This window comes from Mastigoproctus giganteus, chromosome 7 (assembly GCF_048544385.1).
Source record: "Mastigoproctus giganteus isolate SK-2022 chromosome 7, ASM4854438v1, whole genome shotgun sequence".
In the NCBI taxonomy this organism is placed as follows: Eukaryota; Metazoa; Arthropoda; class Arachnida; order Uropygi; family Thelyphonidae; genus Mastigoproctus; species Mastigoproctus giganteus.
In genome coordinates this window covers 203319077-203339216 of record NC_143581.1, presented here as the reverse complement: position 1 = coordinate 203339216, position 20140 = coordinate 203319077, and the positions used below count along the sequence as shown (strand labels likewise).

Here is a 20140-nt window from a genome sequence, read left to right as displayed (position 1 = left end):
TTGTTCATTTCATAAAGTTTAAAATATTTATTTTCATTCAAAATTTCATTCTCCTCATTGATAAATGATATGTGTAAAGTTACCATTTTGCGTATATATTCATGAAGATGTATTATAATTTCCATACCGAATTATTGTAGGAAATTGTCTTTTCACCCATCCCCCATTTCCTTTTCGATAATGAGCAGTAAATTGTGCAAGAGTTATATCTTTTAATGTTTCGCCCCATTTTTCATAATTATCAAAAATACTATCTTTCCATATATCCAAAAACTCACTATCAACTTGTTCATCCGTTCATCCATGTGGCCATACCATTAGCACGTATTCAATCGCTCTTGAAGACCCGGACATTGGGTATCGTAATAAATACCAAGCTGCCTCTTGTGAACTCATCTCCACAGAATTCAATACATCTACATTTAATGCTCGTGTTGGATCAGTTAATATCCATATCAGGATATTCTTTTTGTAGCTATAATTTTCCGTTGCAGGTTGCTTATTCCTTTAAATATGCTGCACATGAATATTTCTTCTATGATAAATTGTAAATCTGAATTAGACTTGAGCACTCCTAAAATCCAAGGATTGTAATTATTCATAAATTTCTTTTCTATCTTGCGTTTAAGAAATACATGTGGTCGTTTGATACCAGCCCTCAAAATATTTAGATATTCTTCTTCTGATTGGCATTGATTTGATTTAAGGAATTCTTTGAAATTAACATGATTATTCAATTCTAATGAGTCGTGCATTTTATGATGTTTTTTTGCGATAAGCTGATCTTCGATTGTCATCTGTGGCCATCGGTATCAATATACAAGTTTGTGACATTGGCCAAAAAGGTGCTTCGTATTGACATTCACATCAGTTTGCATTTTTATTTTTATAATAGGTAAAAGTATGTTTATGTTGCTGTAAATTTGAATAATCTGAAGTTTTCTCTATAGAACATAATGCATCTATCATTTGGATTGCTTCTTCCATCCCACCTTTTTCTTCTAATGATGCAGAGGGTGCATTGTTCATCCATAATAATATATGTGTATGTGGACTTCCTCGATGTTGAAATTCAATATGTTTAAAGAAATTCAGAACAAAAAAAAAAAAAAAAAAAAAACTCTCAACAATTTTATTAAAGTATATGGCACACGTTATGGGGTCTTCATTTACTAATGTAGCTCTTTCCATGTAAGGTAGATCCATAACTTCGTTAGTTGTAATTTCTTGGTTATATCTGAATTTGTATAACATACATAGTAATACGGGCCATGTTGGTTCACATTCACTCAACGTCAAGAGCATTGTAGGTTTTCCTAATTGACGAATCATGGCAAACACATCTCGTTTATGTTGACTTAAATAATATGCTGAATTGGGAATTGATTTTAGAAATGCCAAGTTAGACTCTAATGACTTGTTTATAAATTCTTTCAATTCCAATATAGAACAAGTAATGTTAGCTGTTATTCCTACTGATTTAAATGCAATTTGCAAATTTTCTGTGGTACGCATTGGCATAATTTTCATTGTCATATATAGCAAATGTTGGGGAGTTACTCCATGATGTTTAGATCTATGAATTTCACTCGATGCCATCATAAAGGGAGTAATTTTCAATCCATTTTTAAAGTTTCTTGCATGTCCAAAATATATAGCTGTAAAAGAAAGTTCTTCTGCATGTATATCAAATATGAAACTTGTTGGAGATGATTTCTGACCCACTGCTATACATAAATATTTATCTTCAGACCATAATAATATTTGTTGTTGAATGAACAATAGTTCATCATCGTTGTTGACAGATTCCACAATTTCATCTGAATGTTCCTGTTCACTATCATCATTTGTCCCCAAGAAATCGTCACTCACTTTTATGTCGTAGAATTTATACAAAGGTGAATTTATCAAATACCGTAACCATATTTTCACTATTTTCTTCTACACACATCCTTGTAGATATGATGATTTATGTGTGAGTCTTCGTTTTATATGTACATTAATGGCATAACGGCCTCCGTAGCCGAGTGGGCAGGAGCGGGAGTGCAGTAGCACATGCTCTTTGAGTAGACCGGGGTTCAAGCCCCTGACTGCTGAATACGGTCGATCTGCCAACCCGCACTGGACCAGCATGGCAGATTATGGTCCATTTCCCTCAGCATGAATTGTTGAGGAGGCTTCCACCCTGCAGTGGGTTGATAATGGCTGCACTTTACTTTTTTTTTTTTTAATGGCATAATCATCATCTACTTCTCTAGGTAATTGATGAACCATCATATTTACGTTAACTGGTACATTTATTACTTATCCAATGATCCCATATTGTTCATGTTCATAACGTAAATGACAAATTTGCATAACAGGTAATCGTAGTGATATCAAATGCTCAATTACAACATCCAGTGGAGGCAAATCAGTAGGATATGTTGGATATATAAATCCATTTGACGTGGCTATAGTTGGTATCCGTCCCTCTTTTAATGAAGTATGATATGTATTACACATCATGAAAGTACTCACTTCTTGTAAAGGAAATTCATTTTGAAGTAATTCATATGAAGTTGTTGGAAATGGTTTCAAATCTAATTGAAACCATAAATGATCGCAAATATTACAACTAAATCCAAATGGGTTTTTGTACACTAGTTTTTTACACTCACTGTCAGCTCGTGTAGACACTATAGGGATGTAATCATGAATCTCATTATTAGCCATTTCTAATTTCGCTTTTTTTATGTGCACGATATTCCTTCATTCATTCTGCTAGAGTTTATTATACCTTTAAGTAAATCCCACATCAGTACACTGTGGTCACTGCCACCTAGTGGTTCCTTTATCTGCAAATTCTTAATACACGAATGATCACTGCTGATAACCAGATCAAGAGTATTACCCTCTCTGGTTGCATCTCAAACATGCTGCTGCTGCAGAAAACAATCATCCAATAAATCCACAAAAGTCTTACTAGTGTGTGAGTAACCAACCCACAAGTTCCAGTCAATATCTGGGAAGTTAAAATCCATTGTACTCATTCGAGTCATTAAGCCTATAACACACTCCTAGTCTTATTTTTGCTTTCGCAGTGCTTATGTCACACCAAACTGACTCAACAGTGCACTGTTCATCTATATCAACTGGATGCACTTCTTTTGATTTTATGTTTTTCTTAATTAACAGCATAACACCTCCTCCCTTCCTATCCTGTCTAACCTTTCTGTACACATTGTACTCCCCAAATTCCAGTTCTGCATTCCTTATATCTGTGTAACACCACGTCTCTGCTATCCCAACAATATCTGCCTTTGATGTCTTGACCAACACTTCAAATTCATCAAATTTATTTACTATACTTCTAGCATTGGTATACATGCAAGTATACATGTTCCTATTCTTATTATTAGTTACCCTAACACATCCCATATACCCATCTGTTTCACGATGATTGCCATCAGCCCCTGAAATCCCCAGCACCCCTTGATCCAGGTCGCTACTTATTCTAATAGAAGTTGTGCAAGAATCACCTTCACCTCTGCCTGCGGCTACTTTTAACCTTTTAGTCTGTGAATCCCCCTAAGCTAGCAGTTTTCCGACCCACCTAACACTGCCTTGATAGCATCAGCAAATATTCTTGCACCCTTTCTATTTAAATGTATCCCATCCCTGTAGAAGCAGTCTCTCCTGTTAACAAGCACAGACCAGGCTGAAAAAACTTTTACTCCTTGAGCCTTGCACATTTCTTCCAGGGCTGAATTGATTGACAAGGCTCTCATCATGTACTCCCTCCTATCGTGTCTGGGCAGAATTGCAGACACTTTCAAATTTATATGAAATTTGAAGATATATGTGTTTATAAGTTAATAGTACATACCCTTTGACTGAAATTACAATGATAAAGTAATTTAGATATAAGTTAGCTATCAAAGCTGAGAAACACAAATCAGTTGGAATACTGTGGAGCTAGATAAAGGTCTTTCCTTTACTTATGCAAAGTATAATTAAGTTAAATTATATTTTGTTTTCCAGGTGAATCCTTTATGTTCCATATGTAGTCAATTTAATATATTGGTATAGATAACACACTGACAAAAATGCATATACAGTAATGGTGATTCAAGTTTTTTAGGTTCATGGAATTTTGTAAGATATTAATTGGTAATTATTTGCTTTTCTGCTCTCAAATACAAAATTGATATGAAAAAAAAAATACATTGTGCTATACTGTTATGTATTTGGTGTACCCAATATCACTTGAGCAGTAATCTGTATAATTAATCAGTTGTAATTTCTATATAATTTGTAATTTATATACAGTAAGACCCCCGTATCTGCAGGGGATACATTCCAAGACCTACCATGGATGGCCGAAACCGTGGATATAAGGAAACACCTGCTGACCCCATATATAATATGATATTCTTGTAAAGAGGATAAAGTTTAATTGATAAATAAAACACACAGTAAAACATTACCAACATTAAATACGGTAATAATAAAGTACAGCAGACTCTCGATTTACCAGGATTGGATTAACCAGAACACTTCAATACTCCAAATTAAAAAAAAAAAAAAAAAAAACAGAAATCATAAAATTCAAGTAATATCTAGAATAGGTATAAACAGATATTTTGCAAGTCGTAAATAAGCGACAAGAACCGCCGTTATAAGTCATCATTGGGAGATTAGTGTACCTATTACTTGCAACCCATGCTTGCTTCACCCATTCAAAACAAAAAGAAAAAAAGACCAAATGTTTAGTTTGATTTAGTGTGTCGCGTCGATTGTTGTGTTCCGTTGCACCACAAAAGGACAAATTTTGTTTCATTACTTATGTCAGGGATGTCTTTTTTTTTTTTTTTTTTTTTGTTTAGAAATCACAAAAATGATGGGCAAATACAAGAGTTGTGCTTTCAAATTAAACAAAAACTTGATATTATTCAAAAGTTTGAAAACGGTACATCTGTTAAATCTCTAATGAATCATTATAATGTTGGTGACCAAAACACACACGACATTGTAAAAAAAAATAAAGGGAAGCTATTAGATTTAAAATCAACATCGTAAAAAAAAAGAGAGAAGTATCATATTGGACATGCAAGTAGTACGTGTTAAGTTTTTTTCGGTTTTTTTCCATGGTTAACTGAATCAGCGGATAATGAATCAGCAGATACGGTGGCACAACTGTATACTTATACAAATTTTACTTTTTACAATTTTTTTTATTAATTTTTTATTTGTATATTTGTAAAACAAAATTTTATTTTTTTTTACAAATATATAAATTTTAATTTTTATTAACTGGTTGATATAGAACAATTTTTAATATAGCAACTTTGTTTCATTTGCAGCATTTCATTTGTATTTGAACAGATCAAAGCGATTCACTGCTCGTGTGGTCCTTGCTGGTTTTCTTCATCGACTCCACGAAATCAAAAGTTGGTTTAAGAAGCAGCGAAGATTTGCCTTTTTTGCAAGTTCCCTCTTATTTCTATATGAGGGTGATATTTCTGTATGGGAGCAGTTGACTGATATTCTTAAATTGGATTTCACATTTCATTGTGAGAACTGTATACTAAATGGTAAGAGTAAATGTAATAATATCACTACACCATCTTCTTCAAATGAAAAAGATGACAAGAAGAATGCATGTGGAAAATGTCACAGTTTGGAAAATATCAACACACATGCATCAGATGAACCTAAAAATGAATATCTGTGTGAAATATGCGGCCTTGATTTACTAATTTGTAGTTGGCTTCATAGTGCTACAATTTCTGGCTTGCATTTATATAATGTATATGTGATTGACTGTGCCCATGTGTTTTCGACTAATCAGGAAGATGAGAACTATATTTTTGGTATAAGTAATTTAATTAGATATCTTAAGAGTTTACAAATCACACTGAAGTCATAATTAAATATTTGCCAAAATTTATACTTTGCTCCATTAAAATTTTGATACTAAAATTTCTATGCAAGAATTATATTAAGTTATAGTTGTTATTTTCATATTTTAATAGGTTGAATAAAATTATATACATACAAGTAGCTAATAAATTTGTTATTGTCATATAATATTTTAATTGTTTTTAATAAATATGTTAAACTCTATGAAATTTTATTTTTTCAAATAAATTATTTATAAGAAATTATTTCTAAGGTTTTTTAACCTGATTTTTTAATACTCTAAAGCAGAGCTTTCCAGTGTGAGTGTTATATGGTGTCTCAAAGAGTATCACCAAATTTTGCCATCCTCATTATTTTCATTCTGATTTCCTTTTCACTGCATATATACTAATGTGGTTGATTGAACAAAATACTATTGACTAACCTTACAAATTTACAATATTTCTTTACTGCTTCATACTCTGTGGCTGATGAGCTCTCGACATGCTCTTTCTGTTTGAAAGCTAATTTATAATCAGTTTCAGTTGGCCTTGGTTAGACTTGTGTTTAATACTGCACATCTTCCTTCTATCTTACTCTTGTTTGCATGTTTTTTGTTTCCAGACAAAAGAAGTTGCATACTATTACTATATGTTTACATCAATTTAAAAATAAGGAACAAAACGGATGGAGATTTTGAATTATTTTCAGAATGTACCTAATGCATGGCATCAAAAATGTTTGGAAAACAATGCTCTGAAGTCTAACTTATGATTTTTTAATGATTTTTAATAATTTTTAATAATTTATGATTTTTAGACTTTAACCTCTGTAAGCATTGTAGATTAAGATAATTGTTGTACCTGAGACATAAACTGAATGACTAATAAAAAAACTTGATTCAATTATTTTAAGTATGATATACTTCAATACTGGTTAATAGGTTATCATCATTAAATATATATTGTTAATTAGTTACAAATTCTTTTTTTTTTTTTTTTTTTTTTTACTTTTTTTTTTTCCCCATTGGCATTTTTGGAATAAGTTTTTTTTTCTTTTCCTTACTCTCATTATGTTTATTGAAAAAAGAAAAAAAAAAAAAAAAAAAATGTTTCAGTATTCACAAGTCTTGTCATTTTCCAGATGCAGCTTAATTATGTTTTGCCAAAAAAAAATTATAATAAAATAAATATTATATTCCAAATCGCAGAGCAGTAAAATTAATCAATACAATGTTGCTACAAAGAAAACTGGTGTAAAATTCTAGGAATAACTAATTGATGTTTTTTGAGCCATTTATATATATATTTCCAGGATACATTATTTGGTATTTTTTTTATCTTGCTGATTTTGTATTTGTTACATTGATGAAATATCAATGCATGCAGTGTACTGTGTATACGTACACAAATTTGTTTGCATTGTGTGACGATGGTGCTTATTAAACAAAGTAATATAGAGTCTGATGTCTGCTTAATGTACTTTTGTTAAATTTTTTTATTTTCCTTTTCCTCAATTACAAAATGCAGTGGTGAACAGATGACGACCTGTCACCACAAATTGACTGACCTGTCAATTGAACAAAAAAAAAAACTTCAAATAAAATTTAAAAAACAGGTTACCAGAAAATATAAAATAAAAACATAATACAATGGAGGTTGTTTTGTATGTGCAAAATACAAAAACTAATATAGTAAACTCCCATCATAATTCTTTTAAACAGACTGGCCCCATAGAGCACTATAAGCTAGGAAGCATTATAACTGGGTCTCCTTCACGTTACAAGATTTATCATGAGACCAGAAGAAAAGAGCACTAAAAGTGGGATATCACTATAAGCAGGAGCATTGTAATGGGAGTGTACTATACATTGAGTTGGCTTGCATTAGCAATACCTACCTAATACCTTGTGGGTCCACCTTTTCCTCATAATACAGCCTTTACACATTTTTGGGCTATCCTCCACAAGGTATTGTAGGGTGTCCTGTGATAGTGCTACCCATGCATTACACTGTGTCCAGTAATGCCTGCACATTTTCAGGTGGATGGTCATAGCAGTGAATGAACTTTTCAGTAGGTTCCAAACATGCATAATTGGGTTAAGATTGGATGAGTTGGGCAGTCATAGGAGAACAGAGAATTCACTGTCAAGTTCCTGACACCAGTGTCAGTGTGCTGGGCCTTGTGGCATGGTATGTTGTCTTGTTAATAGACACTAGAGTTGCCTGGACAAAATATCATCGTGAAGATGTGTACTTGATCGGCAACAATAGAAAGATAGGCGTTCTCATCAAACCATTAATTAATGGTGATCAGAGGACCCAGGGCAGCCATGAAAACAGTCCAAAAACCATAACACTACCTCCTCCAACATGCTGAATACCAATAATGCATCGTGGTGCTATGGCCTCATGTTGCATTTCTTTAAATGCGAAAACATCCATCATCATGGTAAAGGATTTATCAGACCATGTGACAGATTTCCACATGTTGATGGTACAGTGTTGGTGCTGATGTGCCTATGCAAGGCACAGTTTCTTGTGTCTCACAGAGGGCACAGGTGCCCGTGATAGTTTGTGTGGATGTCGGTTTTACTATTCCCACATTGTACTGGATGGTTAGCTGGTCCACTGTGCTGCATCGCTGCTGCATCACAGGACGTGACACAATGCTTGCCACAGGAATTCACTGTCCCATCCGTGACCTTTGGCTGATGTTAGACCACTGTTGAGCCACTCATCACAGCAAACTCGATGCCACAGAATGGAGCACTTAACCATGTTGGCTGTTTTTGAAATACTGGTACCCACAATTTCTGCATTCGAAGTTGGAAAGATCTCAATGCTGACCCTTTCTTCTTCACATACACTCAAAAAAGTGATCACCATGCATGCGAATCATAATCTTATATGTTCATTCCTGACTTTGAGCACTAACCAGTATGCAAAACCAATATGGTATGTATTTATATTTTCTGCTTAAAGCACCAAAAAGCAGGTGTATAAGCAGAATGTGATCTTTGCTGAATTTGTATATCACAATGTGGAAATATTTTCTAGCGTATTAGGTATATCGCCATGCATGAGGTTAGAAACACTGCACCTAGTTTACCTCCAGTATATTAGTTGCAGCAACACTCGATACCAATTGTCAGCAAATATATGCAAGGGTTGAAGGATGGCATCCACATCATGTGAAGGAATGGCTTATCCTCTGAGCCACTGGGCAACACTAGGTAGTAGAGTTGATGATTCATCATCCAATGCAATTTCAACATTTGCTGTTGCTTATTGCATGCCTGCAATAAGGGATATTATGATGTGATTATCTCCAGAGTTCTGGCAAGTCTATCTGTTATGTCATGTGGTATGAGCAATGTCTTTTGAGGTTACTGGTATAGCTTTAAAATGGTCTTGTGTTAGCTTCCAAAACAAAGCTCTCGTAGCATCTCACCTCTCTTCTGTCATGCAGCTTGAATCATTTCTTTTAAGGTTATGATGGGTATCTTTGGGAAATGCATTCCTTACATTTCAGAGGTGCAACATTAATGCAGTTTTCACAGAGCAGCTGCTAGTCCACTGGGATGAACCTGTTGTTAATGCTCTAGGAGGAATTTAGATCTGCTAATGTATGATCCTGCTGCATATACTTTGCCAGCTAGTGATTGGAGGAAGTCCAAGTATTTTATATGTGGAAGTCACTGAAAAAGATCATATTATGCCAAAGAGCTGTGTGTATATATAATTATTATTATTATTAGTAGTAGTCGTACATGATACAAGAAACTAAGCTTATAAAGCATCAGCCCAGAGGCATAGTTAGATTTTTGGCACCCTTGGCAAATTTGTGGCTACGGGCCTTTTTACGATAATTAGCAAAATCATCATAAAAATGCGCATAAATAAAATTATCATAATAAATAATAATAATAAGTACTGTCTGACGTTCGTTTAATGAACTTCTTTATACCAGATTTTTCTGTTTAGCGAGTTTTTTTGAATTCCCCTTCGCAATTAAAATAGTGTTTGTAGAACAAAGAAAATTTTCTATATGAGATTACGTGGTTAGTGGATTACAAAAGACTTAACTGGGTATGCATTGTTTGCCCCTCTCACCTTCAAGAAATTTCAGCAATAGTGCTGTCGCTAAGCATAATGGTAATCTGTTTGGCTTAAAAGATCGCAACTTAGTGGTACCCATAAAACCTATCCAACTTCCTGTCCCACATTTTATTGGATACTATGATGTGGTCACAAAGGAGCTGGATGCAAAAAATAATTTTGATGTGATATACTTGGATTTCAAGAAAGCTTTTGATACTGTTGCACATGGAAGACTACTGTACAAATTGGAGCAGTATGGAATTAAGGGAAAGTTGCTACAATGGATAAAAGGGTGGTTGAGTGGGAGACGACAGAGAGTGGTAATCAATGGATCCTGATCTTTGTGGAATAATATTATTAATGGAAGTACCCCAGGGTTCTGTATTGGGCCCACTCTAATTTTGTATATTTATCAATGATATTGATGAAGGTATATCAGGCTTAATGTCTAAGTATGCAGATAATACAAAGGTTGGCAGTGTGCTACTGCAACAAGATCTAGAAAATTTGGGCAAATGGGCTGAGGTGTGGCAACTGAAGTTTAACATTGACAAATGAAAAGTACTGCATATGGGTAGAAGTAACTGCAGAGAAATGTACCAACTGTGTGGAATGACACTTAGGATGGTAGGAAATGAGAAAATGACACTTAGGATGGTAGAAAATGAAAAAGATCTGGGAGTAATTGTACAGTCAGATATGAAGTTTTCTCAGCAATGCACACAGGCTGCCAGAGCAGGTCGTGGGGTTTTGTCAATGATATACAGGAATTTTGCTAGCAGGGAAAAGGAGGTGATTATCCCTTTGTATAAGGCAGTGATCAGGACACACCTTGAGTACTGCATACAGGTCTGGGGGACTCATTTTAAGAAGGATGTAGAGTTGCTAGAACGAGTACAGAGAAGGGCAACAAGATTGGCGAGAGGAACAAAGGGGTGCGCTTATGAAGAAAGGCTGAAGATCTGCAAGTTGCAGCATCTGGAGATTAGGCAGATGTTGCAGACTAGGCATTTTGAATATTGCATACCTGTTAGTTTAACTTTTGTTCTATGGAAAATAATGCAGTCACTGGTTAAAGAAGAATTGCAGGATCATCTATACAAGACTACAGTAATAATACAGACAGCATGGGTTTGTTAAGGGGAAGCCTTGTCTGACCAATTTTACTGGATATTACGATGTGGTCACAAAGGAACTGGATGCAAAAAATAATTTGGATATCATATACTTGCATTTCAGGAAAGCTTTTGATAATGTTGCACATGGAAGACTGCTGTACAAATTGGAGTGGTATAGCATTAAGGGCAAGTTGCTGCAATGGATAAAGGAATGGTTTGGGGCAAGATGGCAGAGAGTGGTAATAAATGGACATTGCTCTATGTGGACCAATGTTATTAGTGGAGTCCCCCAGGGTTCAGTGCTGGGCCCATTGCTGTTTTGTGTATTTATCACTGATATCGATGAAGGTATATCAGGCTTAATGTCCAAGTTTGCAGATGATATAAAGGTTGGCAGAGTTGTTAATGACCATAAAGACAGTATGCTACTGAAACAGTATCTAGAAAAGTTAGGTAGATGGGCTGAGAAGTGCCAACTGAAGTTTAACACTGACACATGCAAAGTACTGCCTATGGGTAGCAGTAACCCAAGAGAAATGTACCAACTGTGTGATACTACACTCAGGGAGGATGAAAAAGACCTGGGGGTAATTGTACAGTCAGATATGAAGTTCTCTGAGCAGTGCAGATGGGCTGCCAGAGAAGTTCAGGAAGTTTTGTCAATGATATTTAGGAATTTTGCTAGCAGAGACAAGGAGGTGATTATCTTTTTGTGTACAGCAATGATCAGGCTACACCTTGAGTACTGCATACAGGTCTGGAGGCCTCATTTTAGGAAGGATGTAGAGTTGCTAGAACATGTACAGAGAAGGGCAGCAAGATTGGTGAGAGGAAGAAAGGGATTCACTTATGAAGAAAGGCTTAAGTTCTGCAAGTTGCAGCATCTGGAGACTAGGCACCTGCAAGGTAATCTGTTCAAGATGTATAACGTCTTGAATGGTTTGAGCAGACTCAATGCTGATGGGATACTTCCGCTTGCTCAGATTAAGAACCTGAGGGGAATAGATTTAAACTGAGGAAAGATAGTTGTAGAATAGATGTGCGGAAGTTTGCCTTTAGCCAGCGGGTAGTTGATTGCTGGAACAGACTTCCATCTGTTGTTGTGGTAGTTGATAGCTTAAATAAATTTAAGGCTGAACTAGACAAACAGTTGGAGTGACCGGATGGGTGAACACTTTGACCATGGTGATGAGTGAGTGGCCTGGATGCTTTTAAACTTGTAGCAACAAACTTTCTGGGAAACAACAAAGCAGATAACTATAAGCACCTTGGGAGAAACCTTCTGTCATATCTGCAACATGTCATTAAAAGTACTTTTTAAACTCCCATTTGGATTTTTTCCCGGACAACTATAGCACATTGAATAATGAGCATGGTTGAGATTCCATAGGGACATCTCGGCGATGGAGAAGCATTACCAAGGCAAATAGAACTCTGCACTGCTAGCTGACTATTGGTGGACAGTGACAAGGGTTGCCCCAGATGTGGGGTACAAACAACAGGCAAAGAAGCGTAAAATGTGAATCAAGTGATTTTTATGTATTTTGCTGATCAATGTGATTTAATAATTTTTTTTCAATAACTAAAAATATTTCAATTCTTATTGTTTTAAACTATTTTGTAAAGTTTTTTTTTTATAATATGTTTTTCAATATAAGATGTATTAAAACAGTATGGTGGATGTTCTCTGTTTATCTCATTTTAGGCCTACGTAGCATATTTTGTAGAATATAAGACAGCAGATATTTTCAAAACTTGCACAAAATAATTTTTTTAATGATTATTTCTCAACTCTGCACATGCAAAACAATACAAAAAAAAACTTTCATCAAAGAAACAAAAAAATATTGAAAATTTGTCAACCGGTGTTAATCAATCCAAACATGATTTTGAACAGGCTAAGAGTAGAAAACTTGTTCCTTGTCCAATTGGTAGTCAAACCTGGCCTCTTGCGAAAGCTACTTCTCTCCTTTGTACTTCTACTATTCGTTAAAAACTTGATGGCTCTGTTTCACTCACAGTGAAAGATAAAACCAACTTATTAGAATCCAACTTTTCTTCTAATTCTTCTATCAGTGATCTTGGCAAACCAAGTCCTTCTATAACAAACTTACTCCACTCAGTGCCTACTGGCCTTTCAAGGATGTTAGAATTCTGAACAGTCCTGATGGCATTTTGCCAGGTGTCCTCAAAACCCTCCTGAGCTTGTGCCTGTTTTATGCTGCTTTTTCCCATTTTCTTATTCCGGTTTTTCCTTTTTTGCAGAAATTTTCTCACATCCAGCCATGTTCTAAAAAAGGGTGAGAAACCCCTCCTTTCCAGTTACTGTCCCATTGCACTTATCTCTACTCTTTCCAAAGTAATAGATAAATAGATATCTATCAACTCTCAACTTTAGCATTATTTTCAAACCTTTAATCTAGTCAATGATTGCCAATATGGATTCTGCCAGTGTCAATCCTCTAGTGATATTTTGGCTTATGTTACATTATATTTTGGCCTGATAGAATAATTTGGTGAAACTAATGCAATTGCTCTTGACATTTCTAAGGTTGATTGTGCTTAACATAAAGCTCTTCTAAACAAGCCCCTATTCTATGATTTGATATCTGATATTTTGCAGTTGGGGTGTCAGTTTTCTCTCTGACTGCTTGCTGTAGCTAGTCGTGGATGGCTCTGTATCTTCTGACTTCTAAACTAATGGTGGTGTCCCCAAAGGCTCATTCTTTCTTCTGTTTTTTTCCTTTTGTATATTACTGACCTTGTAACTAGCCGGAAATTCTATCCATGGTTGTTTTGCTGCTGATATCATAGTAAATTCCACTTTCCCCTTTGAGAAACATTGCTCAGCACAAACAGTTTCAATTTGAATATCCACCATTCAATTACTTAAATGCCAGTTTTCAGTTAAAATTTTCAAACTAGGCAAAGAAGACTTGGTTAATTTCAATCCTAAAACCTAGTCCTGTCTTATTTATCACAAAAAAACTGTACTGTTGCTATGCAAATCTTTGACAGCACTTTGATTTTTAGAGAAGATCACATATCTATTGGGATTGCCCTGCCTTCTAATTCTAGTCTGTCTTAGCGTAACCCCTCCCCCAAGTATTGCTTCCTATGCCTAAAAAGCTGGGTTTCTTTTTTTCACTCCTAGAATTGCTTTTCTTCTGAACAGCTGCTGACTCTCTACAAATTCCAAACTTACCATAGAATATTGCTACATCTGGGATGGTTCTTCAAAACCATTCTCCTCCTTGACTCATCAAAAGAGAGAAGTAAGTTAATTAATGACCTATTTCATATGAAGCCTCTTCACTGTTTTAACATTCAGTTTCTGCTCTGTACCCTTTCTGTAATATGGATACCATTCTTTTGAATTGGCATCTGTAATTCCACTGTTCTTTTCCAAACCCATCCACACATGTGCCTTAACCAGTCAGCATATATTCACTGTCCAACTCCAAACTCAAAACTAACTTTTTCTTTTCCTCATTTTTATCTTCTACTGCTGTTTGCTGGAACAATCCCCTGTTACATGTATTTCCCAGAAATTCAAGTCTATGGTCAACAGGTTTCCTCTGTCTTCTCAACCTTTATCCTATGGCGAGTACTAAATATTTCAGGCTCTAATACTTTTGTTTGGAGTTTTCATAGAGAGAGAGAGAGAAATTGAGAATTGCTGGTGCATTTATTATTAAAATATAAAAAATATCTGTTTTAAGTGAAAGATTTATCTCTCTGTGTGCATATACTCCTGCCAAAACCTTTTGTGAGGTTTATATCTTTTTACTGATAAGTATTTGTGGTGAAGGTAAAGAAAGCCTGCATGAGAAGCATGCAAAAGTTTGATGAAATTTACCAGTAAAAGTACTTTGCCGTAACGGCATTTGTATTGTTGCTCGCTCAGTAAACAGACGGTGGGTGTTATCAGCCAGGAGTAGGAATTGAATCCCATGGGAGATCGAACCCCCCCCCCCCAAAGTGACCTTTTTTCTTTAGAATCATTGTGATAAATTGTTTATTAAGAAAAAAAAAAAAAAAAAAATGCAAAGGAAGCCCACACAAGAAGCACGGCGAACTTCGAAAAAGTTTACCGGTGAAACTATGTTACGAACATTTTTTACGATGCCAGAACTTCCAGTATGACTCTGTTTATGATTAAATTAGTGATTCTAAAGAAAAAAGGTCAGGTTACCCCCCTCCACTTCGAGAGGGGTTTCAAGCAAGCTCCCGTGAGATTCAACTTCCACTCCAGACCGATAACACCCACTGTCTGTTTACCGAGCGAGCAACAATACAAAAAAATGCCGTTACGGCAAAGTACTTTTACTGGTAAATTTCATCGAACTTTTGAATGCTTCTCGTGCAGGCTTTCTTTACCTTGGCCGTATTTGTTTCACTCTTTCATGATATATTGAATAGATAAAGTAAAAGTGTGGATGGGGGTGGGGAGTAAACATGAATAAATGACATTTTTTGATAAAGTGCCTATGCCTACACAGCAAGATTATACCTAACTCCTTGGTAATCGACAGTGGCTCTCATATACACACATTGCTCTTACTTCCTCCACTCAATAGTTGTTAGAATACAGGCAACAAGATTAAACACTAGTTGATCTGAATGTCCCCTTAGAGAGTGGCAGTAGCTTTAGTCCAGTGGCTAGTCAATGAAAACAATTTTTAAGCTGTGCCCTCAAAATGTAAGGAATGTTGGAACTTGCCATGATACTCATCATAACCTTAAAAGGTATGACTCATACTCAAGTTAGAAGAGATGGCATGGCCTACTTGAGCTTTGCTGTTGAGACCTGACATGAGTTTCACAAATTAAAGCCTCCAATAAGCAGAGTGGTGGTATTGCACTGGGTGATGATGGTCGTCTTTCAACCAGTAATTTGATTTACCGATGTTTCTTGTCACTTGCACATCAAGCAACATAGCAGAAACTCCCAAAAGCAGAATGTACTGGTCCCACAGGAGGTAGTTATTGTTAATGACTCTATTGTCAGGGGAAAAAAGGTAAAGGGTAAACTGCAGTCATTATTAATCCACTACAAGATGGAAGCCTGCTCAACGATTCATGTTGAAGGAAATGGACCATAATCTGCCACACTGGTCTAGTGTGGGTTGGCAGATCGACTGTATTTAGCAGTCAGGGGCTTGAACCCCGGCCTACTCAAAGAGTATATGCTACTGCATTCCCTCTCCTGAGTACTCGGCTACAAAGGCCTTAACTTGTCAGAGAAATGAGGAAATATATTGTGCAAAAAGTATAGGTGGAATAGGACCAGGCTATGTCTGTTAGGGGAAAAAGTTGATGATGTTGTAGAGAAGATATCACATTTTAAGGACACAAAAGGTAATATTATATATGTTTTCACTAATGAGTAGGAGATCTCCAGATTCTTAACAAGTACAGGGTAATGTTGAGAACAAGTCATGAGATAGGGATAAATATAGGCACACTCCTACTTTCAAAGATGAGAGTAGGAGTGTGCCTAATGTGGCCTAATGATGCAAGAAAGCATGCTTTCTTGCATCACATGCCTCAACTAATGCTAATGGCCCCTGCTCTTTGTAGATTGATGTCATTTGTGGTGTCCTCCAGGGGTCTGTATTGGATCCATTGTTGTTTTCTGTATTTATCAATGATATTAATGAAGGTATATCACAATTAATGTGGAAGTTTGCAGATGCTATGAAAGATGTTAGGGTTGTTAAAGAAAGTAAGGATGGTACACTACTGCAACAGGATCTAGAAAAGTTGAGTAGATGGGTTGAGAGGTGGCAACTGAAGTTTAACATTGACAAATGCAAAGCACTGCATGTAGGCAGCAGTAATCCCAGAGTAACATAGCAACCATGTGGTACTACACTCAGGATATTGGAAAATAAAAAAAAAAAGAACTGGGAGTAATTGTTCGGTCAGATATGAAGTTTTCTGAGCAGTGCAGACAAGCTGCCATGACGACAGCTCATGGGTTTTTCCAATGACTTACAAGAATTTTTATAGCAGAGATAAAGGGATGATTATTCCATTGTATAAGGCAATGGTCAGGCCAAATCTTGAGTATTACTAGAGCTACTGCAATGAGTGCAGAGAAGAGTAATGAGATTGGAGAAGGGAACAAAAGGAGTGCTCTAACCAAGAAAGGCTTCAGTTCTGCAAATTGCAGTGTCTGGAGACTAGGCATGTGCAAGGTGTTCTGATTGAAGTGCTTAAGGCTTTGAATTCATTGACCAATATCAATGTTGAGGGATTTCTTTCTCTTGCTTGGACTACACACGGGAGGGCATAAATTCAAATTGTGGAAGGATGTGCAGAAGCTTGCCTTTAGCCAATGGTGATTGATTGTTGGAATAACTTCTATCTGTTATTGTGAAAGTGGATAGTTTGAATAAATTCAAGGAAGAACTAAACAAACTGTTGGAGGGGATATATATAGGTGAAATGGTAAGGTTTTTTTTTTTTTGGTTGATGCTGTATAAGCTTGTTTTCTTAAATTGTTTGCCAATCCTAATACTAATACTTTGCCTCGTGGTTTTATCTTCTCTACCAGAAAGAATATGCTACATTTTTTCTTTTTGTTATTTCCTTCAGGAATTATTTACATTGATCAGGATATGAACCCCCTCTCCTATTCCCTCTTCAGGTGTCTAGTGGCTAATCTGTTTAAATCAATTTTTCAGGGCTTTCCTAATAGGAACATCCTTTTATACTCCTTCCCTGTCTAGTCTCCCTTCTGTACATTATTATTTTTTATTTATTTTTTTTTCAGATGCAAGGATGTTCCTATATTTTCAAACCTGAATACAATATTTAAAGTGCCATTTCATAATTAATTTATGTGATAGAATTATAACTTCCTTTTCTCTACTTATAATTAGCAAGGGCACATGATGCAAGAAAGCAAGCTTATATAGCATCAGCAAAAAAAACAAAAAACAAACACCCCTTCTCATTTCACCCATCTCTCGCTCCAAATGTTTGTCTCATTCTGCCTTGAATCTGCTTAAGCTATCAACTTCTACAACAACAGATGGAAGTTTGTTCCAGCAATGTGCCACCCGCTGGCTAAAGGCAAACTTCCGCACATCTATCCTACAACTGTCTTTCCTCAATTTGAATTTATGGCCTCTCAGGTGATTATTCTGAGCAAGAGGAAGAATCCCATCAGCATTGAGCATGCTCAAACCATTCATGGCTTTATACACCTCTATCAGATCACCTCGCAGGTGCCTAGTCTCCAGACACTGTAATTTGCAAAACTTAAGCCTTTCTTCGTAACAGCAACCCTTTGTTCCATTCACTAATCTTGTTGCCTTCTCTGTACTCGTTCCAACAGCTCTACATCCTTCTTAAAATGAGGCCTCCAGACCTGTACACAGTATTCAAGGTGTGGTCTGACCATTGCCTTATACAAGGAGATAATCACCTCCTTATCCTTGCTAAAAAAATTCCTGTATATCATTGACAAGACACCATGAGCTACTCTTGCAGCCTGTCTGCACTGCTTAGAGAACTTCATATCAGCCTGAACAATTATCCCCAGGTCCTTTTCACTCTTTACCACTGTCAGTGTAGTACCACAGAGTTGATACATTACTCTGGGGTAGCATTAGCATTAGTGGAGGCATATTATGCAAGAAAGCAAGCTTATGCAGCATCAGCCAAAAAAAAAAAAAAAAAACCTTCCATTTTACCCCTCCGTTCGTTCGAAATACCTGTCCAGCTGAGCCTTAAATTTATTTAGGCTATCAACTTCCCACAACAAGGGATGGAAGTCTGTTCCACCAACCAACTACCCGCTGGCTAATGGCAAATTTCCGCACATCTATCCAACATCTGTCTTTCCTCAATCTGAATTTATGTCCTCTCAGGTGATTATTCTGAGCAAGAAGAAGAATCCCATCAGCATTGAGCATGCTCAAACCATTCACAGCTTTATACACCTCTATCAGATCACCTCACAGGTGCCTAGTCTCCAGACACTGTAATTTGCAAAACTTAAGCCTTTCTTCGTAAGAGCAACCCTTTGTTCCATTCACTAATCTTGTTGCCCTTCTCTGTACTCTTTCCAGCCGCTCTACATCCTTCCTGAAATGAGGCCTCCAGACCGGTATACAGTACTCAAGGTGTGGCCTGGCCATTACCTTATATAAGGGAATAATCACCTCCTTATCCCTGCTAGAAAAATTCCTGTATATGATTGACAAGACACCATGAGCTACTCTTGCAGCCTGTCTGCACTGCTTATAGAACTTCATATCAGCCTGAACGATTATCCCCAGGTCCTTTTCATTCTCTGCCACTGTCAGTGTAGTACCACAGAGTTGATACATTGCACTGGGGTTGCTGTTTCCCATATGTAGTATTTTACATTTGTCAATGTTAAACTTCATTTGCCGCCTCTCAGCCCATCTGCTCAACCTTTCCAGATCCTGTTGCAGCAGCATAGCGTTAGTAATGTGCTTAACAACCCTGCCAACCTTTTTTTTTGTATTGTCTGCAAACTCCGACATTAAGCTTAATATACCATCATCAATATCATTTATAAATACAGAAAAGAATAATGGACCCAACACTGAACCTTGAGGGACTCCATTAATAAAATTAGTCCATGATGAGCAGTGTCCATTGATTACCACTCTGTCTTCTCCCCCTCAACCATCCCTTTATCCATAGCAGCAATTTGCCTCCAATGCCACACTGCTCCAATTTGTGCAGCAGTCTTCCATGCGCAACAGTATCAAAAGCTTTTCTAAGATCCAAATATATAATATCAAAGTTATTCCCTGCATCCAGTTCTTTTGTGGCTGCATCATAGTATCCAATCAAATTGGTCAGGCAAGACTTTCTCTTAACAAAACCATGCTGTGTCCGAGCTATAACTGAATTCTTGTCTAGATGATCCTACATTGCTTCTTTAACCAGTGCCTCCATTAATTTTCCTGGAACAGAAGTTAAGCTCACAGGTCTATAATTACTTGTGTCAGCCTTTGATCCTCCTTTGTGAATTGGGGTCACATTTGC

The 20140-nt window shown here is 36.3% G+C and overlaps 1 protein-coding gene across 1 annotated transcript in view; it reads left to right on the top strand.

Moving 5' to 3' along the window:
• The window catches only part of Ipk2 (Inositol phosphate kinase 2), a 92480-nt gene extending 86569 nt beyond the window's left edge, over positions 1 to 5911 (top strand). Inside the window, exon 6 of the mRNA XM_090378539.1 lies at positions 5346 to 5911. Within this exon, the coding sequence (XP_090234665.1) occupies positions 5346 to 5911 (566 nt within the window). The remainder of the gene's footprint in view (positions 1 to 5345) is intronic.
• Positions 5912 to 20140: the final 14229 nt, after the last annotated feature.